The sequence below is a fragment of the Olea europaea genome, unplaced genomic scaffold (assembly GCF_002742605.1).
Source record: "Olea europaea var. sylvestris unplaced genomic scaffold, O_europaea_v1 scaffold2225, whole genome shotgun sequence".
Taxonomy (NCBI): Eukaryota; Viridiplantae; Streptophyta; class Magnoliopsida; order Lamiales; family Oleaceae; genus Olea; species Olea europaea.
The window spans coordinates 26,409-44,338 of NW_019240282.1; the positions used below are offsets into that span (position 1 = coordinate 26,409).

The 17,930-nt window shown below is 43.0% G+C and overlaps 2 protein-coding genes across 2 annotated transcripts; both read left to right on the forward strand.

The window, feature by feature from the left end:
* Window positions 1-2,634: 2,634 nt before the first annotated feature.
* Window positions 2,635-3,186, forward strand: LOC111380885. The gene has a single exon (XM_023004544.1). The coding sequence runs from the start codon at window positions 2,635-2,637 to the stop codon at window positions 3,184-3,186; it is 552 nt and encodes a 183-aa protein (XP_022860312.1).
* Window positions 3,187-5,134: 1,948 nt separating this feature from the next.
* Window positions 5,135-7,171, forward strand: LOC111380886. Its single transcript, XM_023004545.1, has 3 exons — window positions 5,135-5,826; window positions 6,043-6,746; window positions 6,840-7,171. The coding sequence occupies exons 1-3, from the start codon at window positions 5,135-5,137 to the stop codon at window positions 7,169-7,171; spliced, it is 1,728 nt and encodes a 575-aa protein (XP_022860313.1).
* The last annotated feature ends 10,759 nt before the right edge of the window (window positions 7,172-17,930 follow it).

Genomic DNA, 17,930 nt, shown 5'->3' on the forward strand with positions numbered 1-17,930 from the left:
GGGGGGGGGGTGGGGGGGGGGGGGGGGGGGGGGGGGGGGGGGGGGGGGGGGGGGGCTCAAACCTGACATAGCTGAAGGAATTCGAATGTTTAAACCAAGGACCCTAAAGGACGCCATCTGTTTGGCCCGGATGCGAGACGACCAACTCATGAAGCAGCGAAAGTTCATACGACCTCAACTACTGGTGAAGGCTTTTCCAGCTCCACCAGCTCGTGTGACACCTAATCTACCTGCTGCACCGATTAAAAGACTCACCTGGGATGAAATGAAGAGACGCCAAGCACAGGGCCTATGCTTGAACGCTTCACGGCGAGGCACCGTTGTCAACGACCACAATTATCGCTGTTAGAGGGGCACACCGACTCCAACCAAGAGGTCTACAAAAACATCACAAACCAACAACACGACGAGCTAGGCGAGTACCCGGGACAGGAGAGAGAGCTAGAGATCACACTTCATGCGTTGGCGGGAGGGTCAGGGTCAGTACCTCAAACCATGAGGATGATGGCCAAGATTGGTCCTCATGAGGGAGCCGTGTTAATTGACAGTGGGTCGACACATAATTTCATTAGAGACCGCTTGGCCAATGTGCTCAAAATGCCGGTGGTACCAACGGAAGCTTTTACTGTGCGCGTGGCCAACAGGGAACGGCTAAATTGTCAAGGGCGCTTCGATAAGGTACGGGTTGAGTTACAAGGAGTAGAGTTTTACCTTACTCTTTTTTCTCTACCATTATCAGGCCTTGACCTTGTACTGGGAATTCAATGGCTTGAGATGCTGGGTTTGGTAGTTTGTAACTGGAAGCAACTTACAATGGATTTTACCTAGGGAAATCAAGCAAGAAGGCTACAGGGAATGGAGGTCCGAGCTATTCAGGAGGTGTCACTGCAAGAAATTTCAAAGGAAATTCACCAGGGCCAAAAATTGTTCGCCGTATGTCTTCAAGTCAGCACAGAGTTACCGGTCAAAGACGTGTCACACTGGGCTGAGCAGCAAGACATGCAAAGATTGTTGAATAAATATCAAGACGTGTTTAATGAGCCATCCAGCTTGCCGCTTGTTTGCGAAGTCGATCATTGCATTAGACTGAAAGAAGGAACCGAGCCAATTAATGTAAGACCGTACCGATATGCTCATTTTCAGAAGGCCGAAATAAAGAAACAAGTCCACGAAATGCTGAATTCAGGGCTTATCCGGCCAAGCATCAGCCATTCTCCTCGCCAGTGCTTCTATTGAAGAAAAAAGATGGAAATTAACGTTTTTGCACTGATTACCGAGTACTCAATACCGTCACTATCAAGGACCGCTTTGCTATCCCCACAGTCGACGACATGTTGGATGAACTCTACGGTGCTACTTATTTTACTAAGCTGGACTTGCGACCTGGATATCACCAAGTAAGAGTTAATCCACTTGATGTTCACAAAACTGCGTTCTGTACTCATAATGGACATTATGAATATTTGGTTATGCCATTCGGCCTGTGTAATGGCCCTTCTACTTTCCAAGCTATTATGAATGATATATTCTGCCCTCAACAACAAAAATGGGTGGTCAAGCTGATGGGCTATGACTACGAGATTCTTTACAAGCCCAATCGTGAGAACTCTGCCGTAGATGCTCTCTATCGCAAACCAGGCAGCTCAACTCTTAACCATCTATTTTTGAGTCAGGTTGATTTATGGAAAGAAATTAAAAGGCTTCAGAGGAAGATAACTATATCAACCAAGTGCGTCAGATAGCTAAAGGCAAGACTGAGGGTCCATATAAATGGCGCAATGGCCTGGTCCTCTATAAAAATCGAGTAGTGGTACCTCAAGAGCCCACAATCCGCAACAAATTATTAAAGAAATTTCACAACAGCAAATCGGCAGGCCATTCCGGGGTATTGCGGACCTACAAGCGACTAGCCCAGCAATTTTACTGGCCAAAAATGTTCAAGTCAGTACACACTTTTGTATCTGAATGCGCCATTTGTCAAAAGACCAAGACACAAGCCCTTACACCAGCCGGTCTTCTTCAACCTCTACCAATTCCATGCTAAGTCTGGGATGATATAACTCTTGACTTCATCGAAAGCTTGTCAACATCTCACGGGAGAGATACCATTTTGGTGTTTGTTGACCGACTTAGTAAGTATGCCCACTTCATGACACTCACACACCCCTTTACTGCTAAAATTTTAGTTGAGAAATTTGTGGAAAATATGGTTAAATTGCACGGTATGCCCATGTCCATAATCAGCGACTGAGACCCAATATTTGTCAGCAAATTTTGGCAAGAATTCTTTGCCATGTCAGGGACAAAGCTTAAGCTCATCTCGGCCTATCATCCACAGACAGATGAAGAGTCCGAAGTGGTCAATCGCTGACTGGAGCAGTACCTTCGTAGTTTTGTATACCAGTGGCCGAAGAAATGGACCGAGTTCCTCTCATGGGCCGAATTATGGTATAACACAACCTTCCATAGCTCTATATGTATGTCCCCATTTCAAGCTTTATATGGGTGCCACCACCAAACATCCCGTACTATAAAGCGGGGCTCTCTCCTGTGCATGAAGTTGATAAGCAGCTTCTCACTCGGGATGAATTACTACAATAGCTGAAGAGCAACTTAAGCGCATCAACCAATCAAATGAAGCAGGTGGCCAACAAGAAACACAGGGACGTCGAATTTAGTGAAGGTCATATGGTCTATTTAAAACTCCAACCATACCGCCAGCATTCAGCCTTCAACCGAGCTATCCAGAAATTGGCCAGCAAGTTCTATGGACCTTACCCGATCATACAAAGAATTGATAAGGTTGCTTACAAGCTCAAATTACCGGAAGGGGCACGTATCCATCCCGTGTTCCATGTCTCCTTATTAAAGAAGTCTCTCGGTGACCACTCCAACGCAGATTCAGACTTGCCAACGATCACGGAAGAAGGTGCAATTATCCCGAAGCCGGCACGAATACTAGATACACGTTGGGTTAAGCAAGGTGCTACGTTCGTGGAAGAGAGTCTAGTACAGTGGCGCCGATTACCAAAGGAAGACGCAACCTGGGAGAAGACCGAAGACTTGAAGCAGCAGTTCCCTTCAATGGACCTTGAGGACAACAGTCCACAGGGTGTTGATGAGCCACGAAGGTCACGCAGGCAAGCCCAGAAGAATCCCAAGTATTTTGGGAGTGTACAAGGATAAAATGCATGCATGCAGCCACGTGAAGACATGCATGCAGCCACGTAAAGACCCAGAACAAGTCAATTGCAACTCTGTTAGCACGTTAGGATTAGAGATAGGATTAAATACTATATTTGTTATTTGTTTCCTGTTATTGTGGCTTAAGTTACTACATTTTTGTTGATGTAAGGCCTATATATAAAGAGTTGCCCGCATGAATAAAAGTATCAAGCAATTATTTCCAGAATTACTGTGGTTTACTCTTACCCAAAATAGAGATATTTTGCAAGCTTTGGCTGGGACCATCATTGTATGCCAATTCAATTTTTTGTCCTGCACATTTGATTACGGATACTTAGTACAAAACATTATCAATGTGCTATTAATTGACAGATTCTGACTTCAAGAATACCTCTCTAAACTTGCTGCTTGCATTCTGTATGCCTTTATAAGAATAGGCCGAGTCAGAATGCTTAGCTGTACCTGAATTATTCCAATAGGTCTGGACTGTACTTACAATTGGCATCTCATCAGGGTTTCGACGCCAACGTCTATTTCAGCAACCGACTGTCAATGTACCTAGAATTGGTCGACCCTTGTGGTCTGTTCTTTTCAGACGTAGTGGTCTTAGACTCTCAAGACCACTATAACTATTCTTCTTTGCAGGAGCGATATCAGGGGTAACCAACCAGCTCGAATGACTAGAATCAACGGCTATCTCTTTGTTTGCATTCTTCGACTGATCTAATTTTGGCTTCAGACCATGTGAAGATTCTAAACTTCTAAAAGAAATGTGGGGTGCTTCAGGGTCAGCAATCAAATTCTCTTTTCGTGGCTTCAAAGGCTCAGCACGGAAATGACATGGTCACTTCTATCTCTTGAATTTGCTTTTGGTCCAGACGTCTCCACTTACCTCTTGGGCTGTCCAATCCTTATCAAAGGACTCTTTACTTCCTCGTTGATAACATGAGCTGAAAGATATTCTATCCTTGACTCCATGGATGTAGTTATAACTAACTCTGACCATACTTCTTGGCAAACAATTCCATCATCTTCATCAGAGTAATCCGAATCATCTCGATCATTCATCTCTTCTATATTATCCAATTCACTATCACCAAACTTTTCGGTTTCATCTTTACCCTCCATAACATTATGGTACTTGATGATTCTAGATCTCTTTAGTCTCGAACTTGACCACTTGACCCCGATCACACCCTACAACCCCGACCTATGCACCCTCTAAAAACACCAAAACAAGCTCGGGCATTTAAGGTCGGGGGTGTGTGTTGACTCGTCAACCTTCATATGTGACCTATGGAAGCACTAATCCTACCTCGAACACAATCCCTACCTTGTTAGACTCCTTTTTTTGACTCAAACAGTGATTTGAATACTTGAGGTTAAACACCAACTCCTTTTCCTACGAGGAGAAGGACTGTGGCAAAATCAGTCTTCCTAGGACTCCACCACTGACAACTATAAATACACAACCTGTGCTCATTCCAAAGATACGTTCTCCATTATTATCCTCAGTTTATAGCCTCACGCATAAAATTCCCTATCTGACTTAAGTATCGGAGGGGCGACGAGCACACACCTCGTTGCCTTTGTTTCAGGTACTGGAAGGCGCAGTTCGTGTTCCATCCTAATCATCAAACTCGAGATCTTCAGGTGATATTTTTTGGTAGCATCATTGGCACCGTCTATGTGAACTTCGCTACCAAAAGCCATAGTCAATACACGTTCAGGTCTTCCTCCAGCAAACTCATCCGTCCCAGATAACCCTCCACCTCCTGAGGAACACCATATTCCTCAAGAAGAGTTGTCGGAGATGCCAGCACCTCCTCAAGCTGTTGTTTCCACCGGAGCTTTTGAGGAACTTCGCCAGCAGGTGGTTGCATTAACCCAACTGCTAAGTCAGAGAAATTCGCATCCATCACACACCCCAACACCTGAAGGTGGCTTTATGGCAGATGCCCGGACTCGAGTTCATCATGCAGCCCATGATGACGGTGGGGTTGGAACCTCAGGGGTACCACAAGTTGCATCAGGTACAAGGTCCGTTACAATAGACTCCGTCGAACTGGCAAGAATTATTCAAGAAGGGATAGCAGCGGGTATGCAACAAAATACTCGGGCAGCAATAAAGTTCACCCCTAATACTCCATTCACTCCAGAAGTCCTCTCGTATCCCCTTCTCGATAGGTTCAAGTATCCTCGGATAAAGGAGTATGACGGAACAACCGACCCCATCAATCATCTCAATGTATACACGGATATCATGAATTTACAGGTTGCACCAGATGCGGTAATGTGCAAGGCATTCCCCCAAACCCTCACGAATGCGGCTAGAGATTGGTTTTCCACATTGGAACCGAACTCCATCACCTCCTTCTCAGATTTGGCTGATAAGTTCTCCGCTTTCTTTGCGAGTAGCAAACGAATCAGAAAGACAGCCGCATCGCTCATGCAGATCCCCGATCTACATATCACAGCTGCAGTCTCAGCTCTGACTTACGCCATTAAGTGCGAAGCGTTCAAAATGTCCTTGTCTAAAACCCTGTCGAAGTCAGTAACCGAGCTACTCACACGGGCTGAGAAATACATCAATATGGAAGAAACCATGGCCCCAAAAAGGGAAGTTACCTCATCAGGGAGGTTGGATCAGAAAAGGCCACATGAGTCCAGCTTAAGATAAAAGACACCTAGGGTCAAACCAAGAAAGGATCCACCTTCAATGACTTTTACCCATCTGAACACTTCGAGGTCCAACATCTTGATGGAAATCAAGGACTCTAGGGAACTGAAATAGCCTCCCCGATTACGACCTCCCCCCGATACTCGTGACAAGAGTGAATACTGTGATTTCCATAGAGATCACTGCCATACAACAGAAGACTGTCTGGCCTTAAAGCGGGAAATCGAATCTCTTATAAGAAGGGGATTTCTGAGCTCTTACATTAACAATGGCAAATGCCTGAGGAATAACCAAAACGGGGGGAAAGGCCCAGAGGATCGGGAAAACAAGCAACCAACTGCATGCACTATCAATATCATTGTCGGAGGAATAGCCTCGGGAGGGGACTCTAGCAGTGGGCGAAAACAGTATGCTAGGCAGCCACCAATCATCTCAAGACCAGATCTTGGTCGTACAGAGGACATCAGTTTTGGAATGGATGACTTGGAAGGCATAGCATTCCCCCATGATGATGCCCTTGTCATATCGGCCATCATCGCCAACTTTGAAGTCAAGAGAATTCTGGTAGATAACGGAAGTGCAGCAAACGTGCTGTCTCACGAAGCTTTTGTTCAAATAGGGATCTCGTCAGAACAACTAAAGCCAGTGAAAACACCCCTCCAAGGGTTTGGAGGTGGGGTCATCACCCCGGAAGGTATCGTCGGGTTACCCTTAACATTGGGAGCCGGAGCCGAAGGTAAACAGGTGACGCAAATCACTACCTTTGAAGTCGTCCGTATACCAATGGCTTACAACACCATATTGGGAAGACCAATGCTCAACAGAATTCGAGCTATTGTCTCAACTTTTCACCTGGCTATGAAATTCCCTATTTCTAATGGTATTGGGGTAGTTTGAGGCAACCAAACGGTGGCCCGACAGTGTTATGTGACTAGCGTTCGAAAAATCAAAAATAACGTCATACAAGTTACAGAGCTCGAGCTCGAGCACGAAAATTACGGAAGGCTGGCTCCGATAGAAGGATTGGAGGAGGTCGAGATTGAGCCTGGAAGAAAAGTGACAGTTGGTTGGGGGTTAGATACAGAGGTCATGGCTGAGCTTCTAAGTTGTCTCTCCCGGAACATTGATGTATTCGCTTGGAATGTTGAGGACATGCCTGGAATTGATCCAGAGGTTGCAGTACATAGACTTAACGTGAACCCGGAAGTAAAACCTATGAAGCAAAGGAAGAGGCAGTTTGCACCGAAACGACGAGAAGTCATAAAAGAGGAGATTACCAAACTCCTTAATGCACAGTTCGTTTGAGAGGTACAATATCCCGAATGGCTTGTCAATGTGGTTCTTGTCAAGAAAGCTAACGGAAAGTGGTGAGTTTGCATTGACTTCACAGATCTGAATAAAGCATGCCCCAAAGACAGTTATCCCCTGTCTAGAATTGACAATCTCGTAGATAGCACATTAGGTCATATGCTGTACAGCTTCTTGGATGCTTTCTCAGGGTATCACCAAATTCTCATGGCAGAAGAAGATCAAGAGAAGATCTCGTTCATGGCAAATTCAGCCATCTACTGCTACAGGGTCATGCCCTTTGGTCTGAAGAATGCTGGAGCAACATATCAAAGGTTAGTGAACAAGATCTTCGCCAAGCTAATTGGGAAAACAGTCGAAGCGTATGTGGATGATATGGTGGTCAAGAGCAAACAGTTGAATAGCCATGTTTCTGATCTAGAGGAAGTGTTTGCTACGTTACGGAGGTACAACATGAAGCTCAACTCGGCAAAATGTGCATTTGGGGTGGCATCTGGAAAATTCTTGGGTTTTATGATCACGCACAGAGGAATAGAGGCAAATCCTGATAAAATCCAAGCTCTGATAAATATGGAGGCCCCTAAATGCAAAAGGGACATTCAGAAGTTGACGGGTCGCATAGCAGCACTAAACAGGTTTGTTTACCGGGCAGCTGACAGGTGCTTCCCCTTTTTCAAACTACTTAGGGGAAATAAAGGGTTCGACTGGAACGAGGAATGCAACTTAGCTTTTCAGGAGCTTAAACAGACATTATCAACGCCTCCAGTCCTTACTAAACCTGAACCCGGTGACACGCTGCTATTATACTTGGTCGTTTCTCAGAACGCAGTAAGTGGTGTCTTGGTAAAGGAAAAAGGAAGAGTTCAGCAACCTATCTACTATGTAAGTAAAGTGCTCCTCGATGCAAAAACACGATATATACTTGCGGAACAGCTCTTCCTGGCTTTAGTAATGGCTGCTAGAAAATTACGGTCATACTTCCAGTCACATCCAATTGTTGTGCTCACCAACCAACCTCTCAGACATATACTTCAGAAGCCAGACGTCTCAGGAAGACTGTTGAAATGGGCAATTGAACTTGGCGAATTTGACAAAGAATTCAAGCCACGACCTGTAATCAAGGCCCAAGCTTTAGCCGACTTCATAGCAGAGCTTACTCTGAGATCCTCAGAAACACCAGTCGGGAGCCCGAACTCGACCTCAAGAATATGGGAAATTTTTGTTGACGGAGCATCCAATAGCTTGGGCTTGGGGGCCGGCATTATTATCACAAGTCCGGACAAGATTACGGAGATACAATGCGCTCTCAGATTTGAATTCCAGGCTACCAATAACGAAGCAGAGTACGAAGCCATTGTTATAGCCCTAGAACTCGCGAAAAATCTTGAGTACGAGCACGTCAGAGTTTTTAGTGACTCACAGCTAGTGGTCGGGCAAATCGAAGGGTCTTTCGAAAGAAAGGATGAAAAAATGAGCTTATATTGTTTGAAAGTACATGACCTCCAGAGGCAGCTCGTAAGTTGTGAAATTCTGAAGGTAGCCAGAGCCGAAAATGCCAAAGCCGATGCATTATCCAGACTCGTCTTCATGGGTATTGACGGGCTCGATAGAACCGTGCACATCAAGATGGTTGCAGAACCAAGTATAGCCCAGAAGCAAGTATCATGGACATCGACCATGAGCCCTCCTGGATGGATCCAATAGTTGATTACATAAGTAATGGCAACATTCCTACAGACCCTCGGCTCGCCCGAAGCATTCGGTATAGAGTTGCTAGATATTGCATAATCGAAGGAGTCCTGTTCTGCAGAAGTCTTACACTCCCTTATCTAAGGTGTCTCAGACCCTCCGAGTCCCTTCAAGTAATGACTGAAATTCACGAAGGCATTTGTGGAAATCACCAAGGAGCCCGAGCTCTTGCACATAAGTTGATAAGGTATGGATACTACTGGCCAAGTCTGAAGAAAGATGCCACAGATTATGTTCGGAAGTGCGACAAGTGCCAAAAGTTTGGCAACATCATACATACTCCTGCTGAGGAACTGACATCCATTCACTACTCAGCTCCCTTCAAGCAATGGGGAGTTGATATTCTTGGGCCTTTTCCTTTGGCCCGAGGACAATTAAAATTTGTAGCTGTGGCAGTGGAGTATTTTACAAAGTGGGTAGAAGCCGAACCTCTAGCAACAATTTCAGAACCGAAGCTCAGATCATTTATATGGAAGTCCATCATATGCAGATTCGGGATACCAAAAGTCCTCATCACAGATAATGGAAGGCAATTCGACAATCCCTAGTTCAAGAACTTCTGCGCCAGCAATGGGATTGATCATTGCCTGACCTCGGTCTCACACCCACAAAGTAATGGGTTAGCCGAAGTAACTAATCGGATTATATTGCAAGACCTCCGAACAAGGATAGGGGACGCCAAACGTGACTGGCCTGACATGCTGCCTTCGATACTATGGGCATATAGGACGTCACATAAGACAGCAACTGGTGAAACGCCATTCATGCTTGCTTTTGGACTTGAGGCTACCATTCCAATTGAGGCTAGCCTCTCCACAATAAGAAAGCTCGAGACAAATAAGGAGACACAAACTACCGAGCATCTCAACTTACTTGAAGAGGTAAGGGAGCAAGCTTCCCTTAGGACTGCAAGTTACCAAAATAGAACGGCAAACCACTTCAACAAGAAGGTCAAGAGCAGGAGATTTAGAGCGGCGATCTTATCCTAAGGAAAGCAGAAGCCGTCGGGCACGAACCAGGGAAACTTGGGCCGACATGGGAGGGACCCTACGAGGTCATAAGAAAACTTAAAGATGGAGCCTATAGCCTCAGAGATACATCGGGGAATCCACTCCCAAGGCCATGGAACGCCAACAATCTGAAAATATATTACAAGTGATTAGCTATAGCTATAATTTTCCTTTAGGGCTTGCATGCCCGCTTCATGTTTTCTTAATTTCGTTTTTTCTTTTCGGGCTCTAATGCCCCATTAGCTCATGCTCAAATAAGCTCGGGTATGCAATGCCCTTGAGCCTTTTTTAATAACACATAAGAAGTTTTCTTTATGATATTGACACCCTATTAAATTGGCGTAAGGCCGTGCCCCGCGCATGCAGCTAATACCTTTGCTTAAATTGGCATAAGGCCATGCCCCGCGCATGCAGCTAATACCTTTACTTAAATTGGCGTAAGGCCGTGCCCCTCGCATGCAGCTAATACCTTTACTTAAATTGGCGTAAGGCCGTGCCCCGCGCATGCAGCTAATACATTTACTTAAATTGGCGTAAGGCCGTGCCCCGCGCATGCAGCCAATACCTTTACTTAAATTGGCGTAAGGCCGTGCCCCGTTCATGCAGCCAATAACTTTTACTAAATTGGCGTAAGGCCGTGCCCCGCGCATGCAACTAATACATTTACCAATCCCACATGCGGCCTCAAGCTATTATGGGTCGAGCATATAAGCCCGACCTTATCGATCCCAGAATGACGTGAAACGAAATAATCGTCAGATCGAGGTCGAGTCATGATGCAGTTGCGCGCTTACAGCTATCCCCGACCTTGAAGATCCCAGAATGCTTGACGATGCATGAATTTTAAGATCGAGGTCGGGTCATTTATTATAGTTGTCCCCAACGATACACTACCAAACTGGGATGTTGGGATCAACCCTTGATATGAACAAGAATTCAACACTAGTGCACGATCTGGTTCCCCCAATGATACCCCACCGAACTTAGATGTTGGGGTCAACCCTCGATATGGACAAGGGTTCAACACTAGTGCGCGATCTAATTTTTCCCAAAGGTATACCACTGAACTCGAAAATTGACGCCCAACGACCATTATTGTTTTAAAGGATCAATCTGTTCATAGTTCGACGATAAAAAAAGACACCCGAAATACTCCACGCACGAGCTATAAGTTTAAAGATTAGGACACATTCACTACCAACCGAACTCTAAACTATAATGTAAACTCGAATTCAAAATTACAGTACAGGATCAACGCACGATCTCGTAGGAATAATAAAATGCATGAACAGATAAAATTCCCTCTGAAAGATAGAGGCCCAGTTCGGGCAATAAACTTGCATATATTCAAAATCAAAGTAAGTACATAAGCCCAGATCGGGCAGACAACATTAGTAAAAGAAAAATTACAAAAATGTCAGACTCGGGGTCAGGAAAGGATCTAGTCTAGGTCGATGTGGTCACTTCTCCCTCCATTATTGGGGGTTCCAACATCGTTATCATCATCGTCCCCATCACCCTCGGAGGAGGATAGCTCGAGGTCCTTAGCGAGCTCGTTCACAGTCTTTAACTCCTCCACTATAGGCTTCAAATCCTCGGGGAGCTTCGTCCTAAGGAATGACCGAGCTAGCCGCAACCTATAGTAGTACGAACCAGACCCGTACTGACCCAGGAGAGTCTTGAACTCATCAGACTTCTTGAAGTCATCGATGGCCTGAGCTCGGGTTTCAGCTCGAACCTTCGCAAGCTCCGCCTCAAAAGAGCTTCGCGAGTGAATAAGCTCGAGCTTTGCCTCCTCTTCTTCGCCCTTTGCAAACTTGACCTCGTCCTCCGCCTTCTTGAGGTCCATCTTGACCGTCTCCAGGGCCTTTTCAAGCTCCTTGGCCCTCTTGAACGCAACCTCGCTCTTGACTTCGAGCTCGGCTATGCGATCTGAAGAATTCAAACCCTTGAGCCCAAGACCCCGAGCGACGCTTAGTGTCTGCAAAAACATGTATAAAGCCTGACGTTAGTACAAATTACGAAACCGATCAGGGCTACACGAGCATTCATATTAAAAACTTACCTTTAGTGTAAGGAGCTCTAGAGTCCGAACTCCTTCGTTTATATCGACCTCCTTCTCATATTTATCAACTATGCCCTAAATGAGAGCACAGTCGGCGTACTCCTCGAGCGACTTCTTGGGCATATGGTCGTCATCATCAGCTAAGAGGTCCGACCCATAACAAGGGGTTCGAGCTCGAACTTGTTGTTGAGGGGTTGGCTGCTTCGGAGGGGTCGGGTTTTGTGAGCTCTGCCCCAAATCCACCATGGTTGGACGGGCGGCCTCCCGTGCCCGCTTCTTTCCCTTGGATGAAGTCATTGTCGGGGCTTTTGACTTCGGGCCCTTGGCCTTTTTATGAACGTTGTCCAAAAGGGTCGATGGATCGAAAGACATCTCGAATTCTACAAGCAAAAAATGTCAAAGGCATTAGCTCGAACTATAGGTCGATGATTATCCATGAAATATCAAATAATGCATAAAAAGAAAATCGTACCCTCGAGGCCTTTCACGTTAGCAAGGTCGAGGGCGTCGTCTTCAAGTAAGAAATTGATCTTGTCTGCAAGGGCGTCGTGGTTCACTAACCTCAGCCTATCTCTTTCTAAAACCTCAAAATAGGCCAGACCTTCGTTATCTTTATCAGGGATTTCTCACCTCGGGCTAAAGGGATGATCGAGGTCTTGAGATTTCACAAAAAAGAAACGCTCCTTCCAACCTCTAAGTGAGCTCGGGGTATCAGGAGTTCTAAACCCCCCCTTTGTTGATAAATAAACAAAACAGTTATACCACGGGGAAAATTTTATATCAAACACCATTCAAAGTAGGTCGACCCTAGGCTCAACCTCGAGGCATCTACATAGTATGAAGAAATACACTAATAACCTCCAACTGTTCGGGGCTAGTTGACCCGGACACAGATAGTATGAGGTCAGAAAATGAATGAAAAATGGGTGAAGAGGCCACCTAAGCCCGGCCTTAAGAGCATCCCTAAAAAAGGTCATCTCCCCCTCTCGAGCTCCTAACACGGTCTCAGTTGGCCCTAGGGTTCTAATATCGTAAATTGGTATGACCCCGAACTCTCTAGCTATTTTAATAATTACATGTTCTTTGTACTTGGTCGGTTCCTTGGGGTAGTTCAGGACGTCGCTATGGGAGTTAACGGGGATGGCCATAGGTATAATGGATGTATTTACATCTTCAGGCCTATCACTATGGTTCGAGTCCCTAGGAGCCTGACTACTGTCACTACTACTTGACCCTGTGCTATCACTACTCGACATTATGCTATAATCAAATAAAACAACTTAAGGGCTCGAACTCTTACCTCTGTGGATAGTCGCTCACAAACCCTACTAATCCCCGACCTCGAGCTCGATTTACTGGGAGTTGAGAGTTAAAAGTGAAAAAATGAGAGTGAAAATTGGGATATTTATAGGGGACTGAGGAATACCAACGGTCATGCAATCTCACCCCTTGGACCAGGACACGTGGCGAGAATCTAAGGTCGTGCTCTGACATTACACGTGGCGGCCATTTGAGATCGTTCTCTGACATCCCATCCAACACTCGACACGTGGATAAACATCTGGACGTTCATGCCTCTACATCTTCACTCGTAGACCAGAATGAAAGGACATCTACGACCTCGATTCACGGGGGCCAGTGATGATTCTAGATCTCTTTAGTCTCGAACTCGACCACTTGACCCCGATCACACCCTATAATTCCGACCTACGTACCCTCTAAAAACATCAAAACAAGCTTGGGCATTTAAGGTCGGGGGTGTGTGTCGACTCGTCAACCTTCATATGTGACCTATGGAAGCACTAATCCTACCTCGAACACAATCCCTACCTTGTTAGACTCCTTCTTTGACTCAAACCGTGATTTGAATACTTGAGGTTAAACACCAACTCCTTTTCCTACGAGGAGAAGGATTGTGGCAGAATCAGTCCTCCTAGGACTCCACCACTGACACCTATAAATACACAACTTGTGCTCATTCCAAAGGTACGTTCTCCATTATTATCCTCAGTTTATAGCCTCACACACAAAATTTCCTATCTGACTTAAGCATCGGAGGGGCGACGAGCACACACCTCGTTGTCTTTGTTTCAGGTACTGGAAGGCGCAGTTCGTGTTCCATCCCAGTCATCAAGCTTGAGATCTTCAGGTGATATTTTTGGTAGCATCAGTACCTATGATTCCGAGGATAAAATCCTACACTAGATGCCACAGAACTGTCATTTCAGAGAGTGAATGCGATTGGGGTGGCCAAGCCCTCTCAAAATGTTCCTCTTCTTTATCAACTGATCTATTGTTCTCTGGTAGAGAATCAGTGCTTTCATAGACGGAAACATGGGTGTATGTTTTGCATCAAATGTAATTCTTGTTCTCGGGCTCGGGATCAATTGTTCTTCTCCCTTAGGCTTATCTCTACACTAAAAAGTCAATCTAGTTTAATTTAGTGGAAGAAAAAGTAGAGGATACTTCTCTAAATCAATCCTTTCCCCAGCAAATATTAGCAGTAACGGAGAAGCTAATAGTACAGAAAATAAAACAATTTTTCTCAATACTCAAAAGAATTGAATAAAGGAAATTAAATTGAAGAGTTTAAAGAAAAGAGAATCATATGACTAATCGCAACTCTGAAACCAAGTGTTAAGTTGGTGCTTAACATCTTCACCCAATGATGCAGCCCACTTGCTGAGAATGTGACCCGGTTGCTTTTAATTTGGACAAAGTCGTGTTCCTGCTAAATGCCCTTTTTTTTAATGGTTGCCATGTGGTGACCCTGTGTGTTACAACCCACATTTTTATCTAGTCAAAGTCAATAGTGAAAATTTCAAAGTCAAGTCAAATGAGGACTTGTATGAAATAAATCATTTTTATTGGGACTTGATTGACCAAATCATTTTATTTGGGTTTACCTTATAAATTATAAATATTTTGAAGGTTAAGTTGGACAAAATAAAAAAGTTTTGGGATTTATTTATATATTTTTGGAAGTTTTGGATTTAATGTGATATAAAATAGAGTTGAGGGACTTTCCTTGCAATTTTTGAATAAGTGGGATTATTATTCAACCTTTGACCATCATTTTCACTCAAAAAAAAAAAAAACACACACACACACAGAAAAAATGGGGTAGAGAGCTGAAGAACGAAAAACGGAGAAAAACTAGGGAAAAAAGAGAAGAAAAAGAGAAAGAAGGAAGAAAAGAAGAAAAGGGAAGAAGAGGAAGTGAGGTAAGGTTAATCTCTTCAAGTTTGGTTTGAATTTATCCATTGTTCCAAGTGATAAAGGTGTGCTTTATGTTAAATTTTTAGGGTTTTAACTTGTAGTAATAAAATGTCAAATTTAGGTGATATATGTACGATTTGGAGCTCAAGCTTGGGGATTAATTAAGTTTCAGTTTCAGCAAGGTAGGCAGTAAAATTTTTGGGGAAACCCTAGAATTCGATTTTGGATTAATTAATTGTTAAAATGATTATATAAATTGAATATTTCACTTGAGAGTTGATTTTATGGAACAAAATGTATATTAAATGGGTGGAATTATGGTTACTAGTTTCACTAGATTGGTGAGTAAAATTAGTTTTAAATTTGGGAAGAAGGTTTTGTTGATGAATAAGTTATTAGAAAAGGAATTAGAAAGTGGGATTAGCTCCAATTGATCAAAAGAATATTTGGAAAATTCATTCGAGCATCGACCAATTTTGTTATGTATTCTAGGTGGTGACATGGAGATTGGAAGAGTCTATCGACCATCTTAGGTTCAGCTTGTATTATGTGAGCGGATAAGCTTATTTTTCAAAAATTAGTATCTATTTAATTTATATTAACGAAGAAAATTTATTAATTCATACAGTCGATTTGACAACACGATTTTCAGAATAAAGTTGATTTATAACCAGTTGTTTTTAAAAGTTAAATTCAATTTAGTAAATCATTTTATTAGCATGTTATATGAGTATTAAATGTTTCAGCATATTTGAAATTATTTTCTAAAAACCACCAGAAAGTACCCAGGTGATTTTACTCTCGTCTGCACTGGTGTGAATGTGTTTCCACAGTGTATGATTTCATATGGTTATTTTACCCACTCTGCGATGGTGTGAATGTGTTTCCACAGCGTATGATCAGTATAGTGATTTTACTCGCTCTGCACTATTGTGAATGTGTTTTCATAGTGTATGACCATTTTATAGCTCTGCGCGCGTACGATCAAAATTACAGAATTGAATAACCTTGCTAAGTATATCGAGATTAATCAATACACGAGTATGGTTATTCCGAGTACATTTTTGGTGTGATGTTTAAGTATTACATAGCTTATCAGATTTTAGAAATGCAGTATACAGAATAAAGATGTTTATGATTACAGTATATTTTAGTTTTGATAGTATTATCAGATTTTGAGCTACAGAATTCAGCTTATCCAGTTTTAAAAAATAAATATTTTAGTTTATATGTCTGTGAAAAGAAATTTTATGCTATATGTCAATTTTCAAAGTATATTACAGTCAAAACAGGTCAAAGTTGCCTTGATGGTGGGCCAGGCACTTAGCTGGCATCTACCATCGGCGCACGACACGTGTCGGGTCTATTAGGATGATTCAGGATGGGTCGTGTCACTGTGACCATTGGATGCAATATTGTGACTATATATATGCTATTGACCCTTCATTTTCAGAGACGAGTGTTCTAGGGTTTTCTAATCTTCTTCGTTTCTGGTTTTCTCCCAAATGAAAACCTCTGTTTTTTTTTTTTGTAAAAGTGTGGTCTAGATATTCATGGTGAAATCTTGTGTAGTATTTGTAGATGAGGGATTATTACTGTTCTTTTTGAGCAATTATTTGTGGTTACTTGGTGTAATCATTTAAGATTGGTTCTTTGAGAGAAAAGTCCGTCTGAGGGCGAGATCTGTGTGTTTCTTGGTATTGTAACACTTGTATTGATATTTTGCTGGCTTCTTATAGTGGATTGGAGCGATAACCAATTGGGTGGATGCTCAACGGGTGATTAGCCCATTCTTAGGTGAACATTAGGGCATGCGGGCGAAAAATTCCCTGTGTTCATTTTATTATGTTCTTCATTTGGTTATTTGGGAAAAAAACCTGCAGTGGTATCAGAGCAATTCGACCTGTGCCTGAAAATTTTCGATTCATCTCTTCCCTCGTGCCTCTTGACTGAAACCTTTAGATCTATACACTACTAGCCTATTTCAAATCATCAATCTACAGAGAAAGTAAAATAGTTTTGGTTTTCACTATTTTACACCATAAAACTCGATTTCTTGGTAACGAGTCTCTAACCCTTTCTCCAAAACTGTTTTTCGATATACTTTGGTAATAATCTTTAAATCTTGGTTGAAACCCTCTTAGATCTTCCTTTGTCTAGAATTTTATGCGAGAACCCTAGAATTTGAGAGGACTAAGATTAACGGTTTCTTCAAGGTCAATTAAGTGGTGTGTTTTTGTGTGAATTTTTTGTTTTTTATTTTTTTTATTTTTTATTTTTTTTGATGTTACCTGTCTTTAAATTGCTAATCTTGTAGTACATCTGTGTTCAAACTGCCGCATTACACTTGGTGTGTTTGCATCATCCTGATTATATACTATTCTCTACACGGTGTATTCTTTCTTTGATGTTGTGGAGTTTCTTTCTACTATAATCTTACTGCTGTTAACAATAATTTTAAATATGAGAAGTACCAAAATTGACATTGAAATTTGGAATGGTAAAGGGGATTTTAATCTGTGGTGTCAAAAGATGAAGGCTCTTTTAATGCAACAAAGGTGTGTTAAAGCCATTGATGAATCATGTGGGAGAGAAGTTACTGTTACTAAGAGAATTGAACAAGGGGAAATTGCATGGAGCACAATTTTCTTGCATTTATCTGATGGTGTCATTAGAAAAGTAGGAAAGAATGATACTACCGTTGAAATCTGGA

What these genes read in the sequence shown, in the direction of transcription:
- LOC111380885 (XM_023004544.1), top strand. Translation starts at nt 2,635, where the DNA reads ATGAAGCAGGTGGCCAACAAGAAACACAGGGACGTCGAATTTAGTGAA.
- LOC111380886 (XM_023004545.1), top strand. Translation starts at nt 5,135, where the DNA reads ATGGCAGATGCCCGGACTCGAGTTCATCATGCAGCCCATGATGACGGT. An exon ending in GAAGTTACCTCATCAGGGAG is followed by an intron (nt 5,827 to 6,042) that starts GTTGGATCAGAA and finishes TGATTTCCATAG; the next exon opens with AGATCACTGCCATACAACAG. An exon ending in GAAATTCCCTATTTCTAATG is followed by an intron (nt 6,747 to 6,839) that starts GTATTGGGGTAG and finishes TACAAGTTACAG; the next exon opens with AGCTCGAGCTCGAGCACGAA.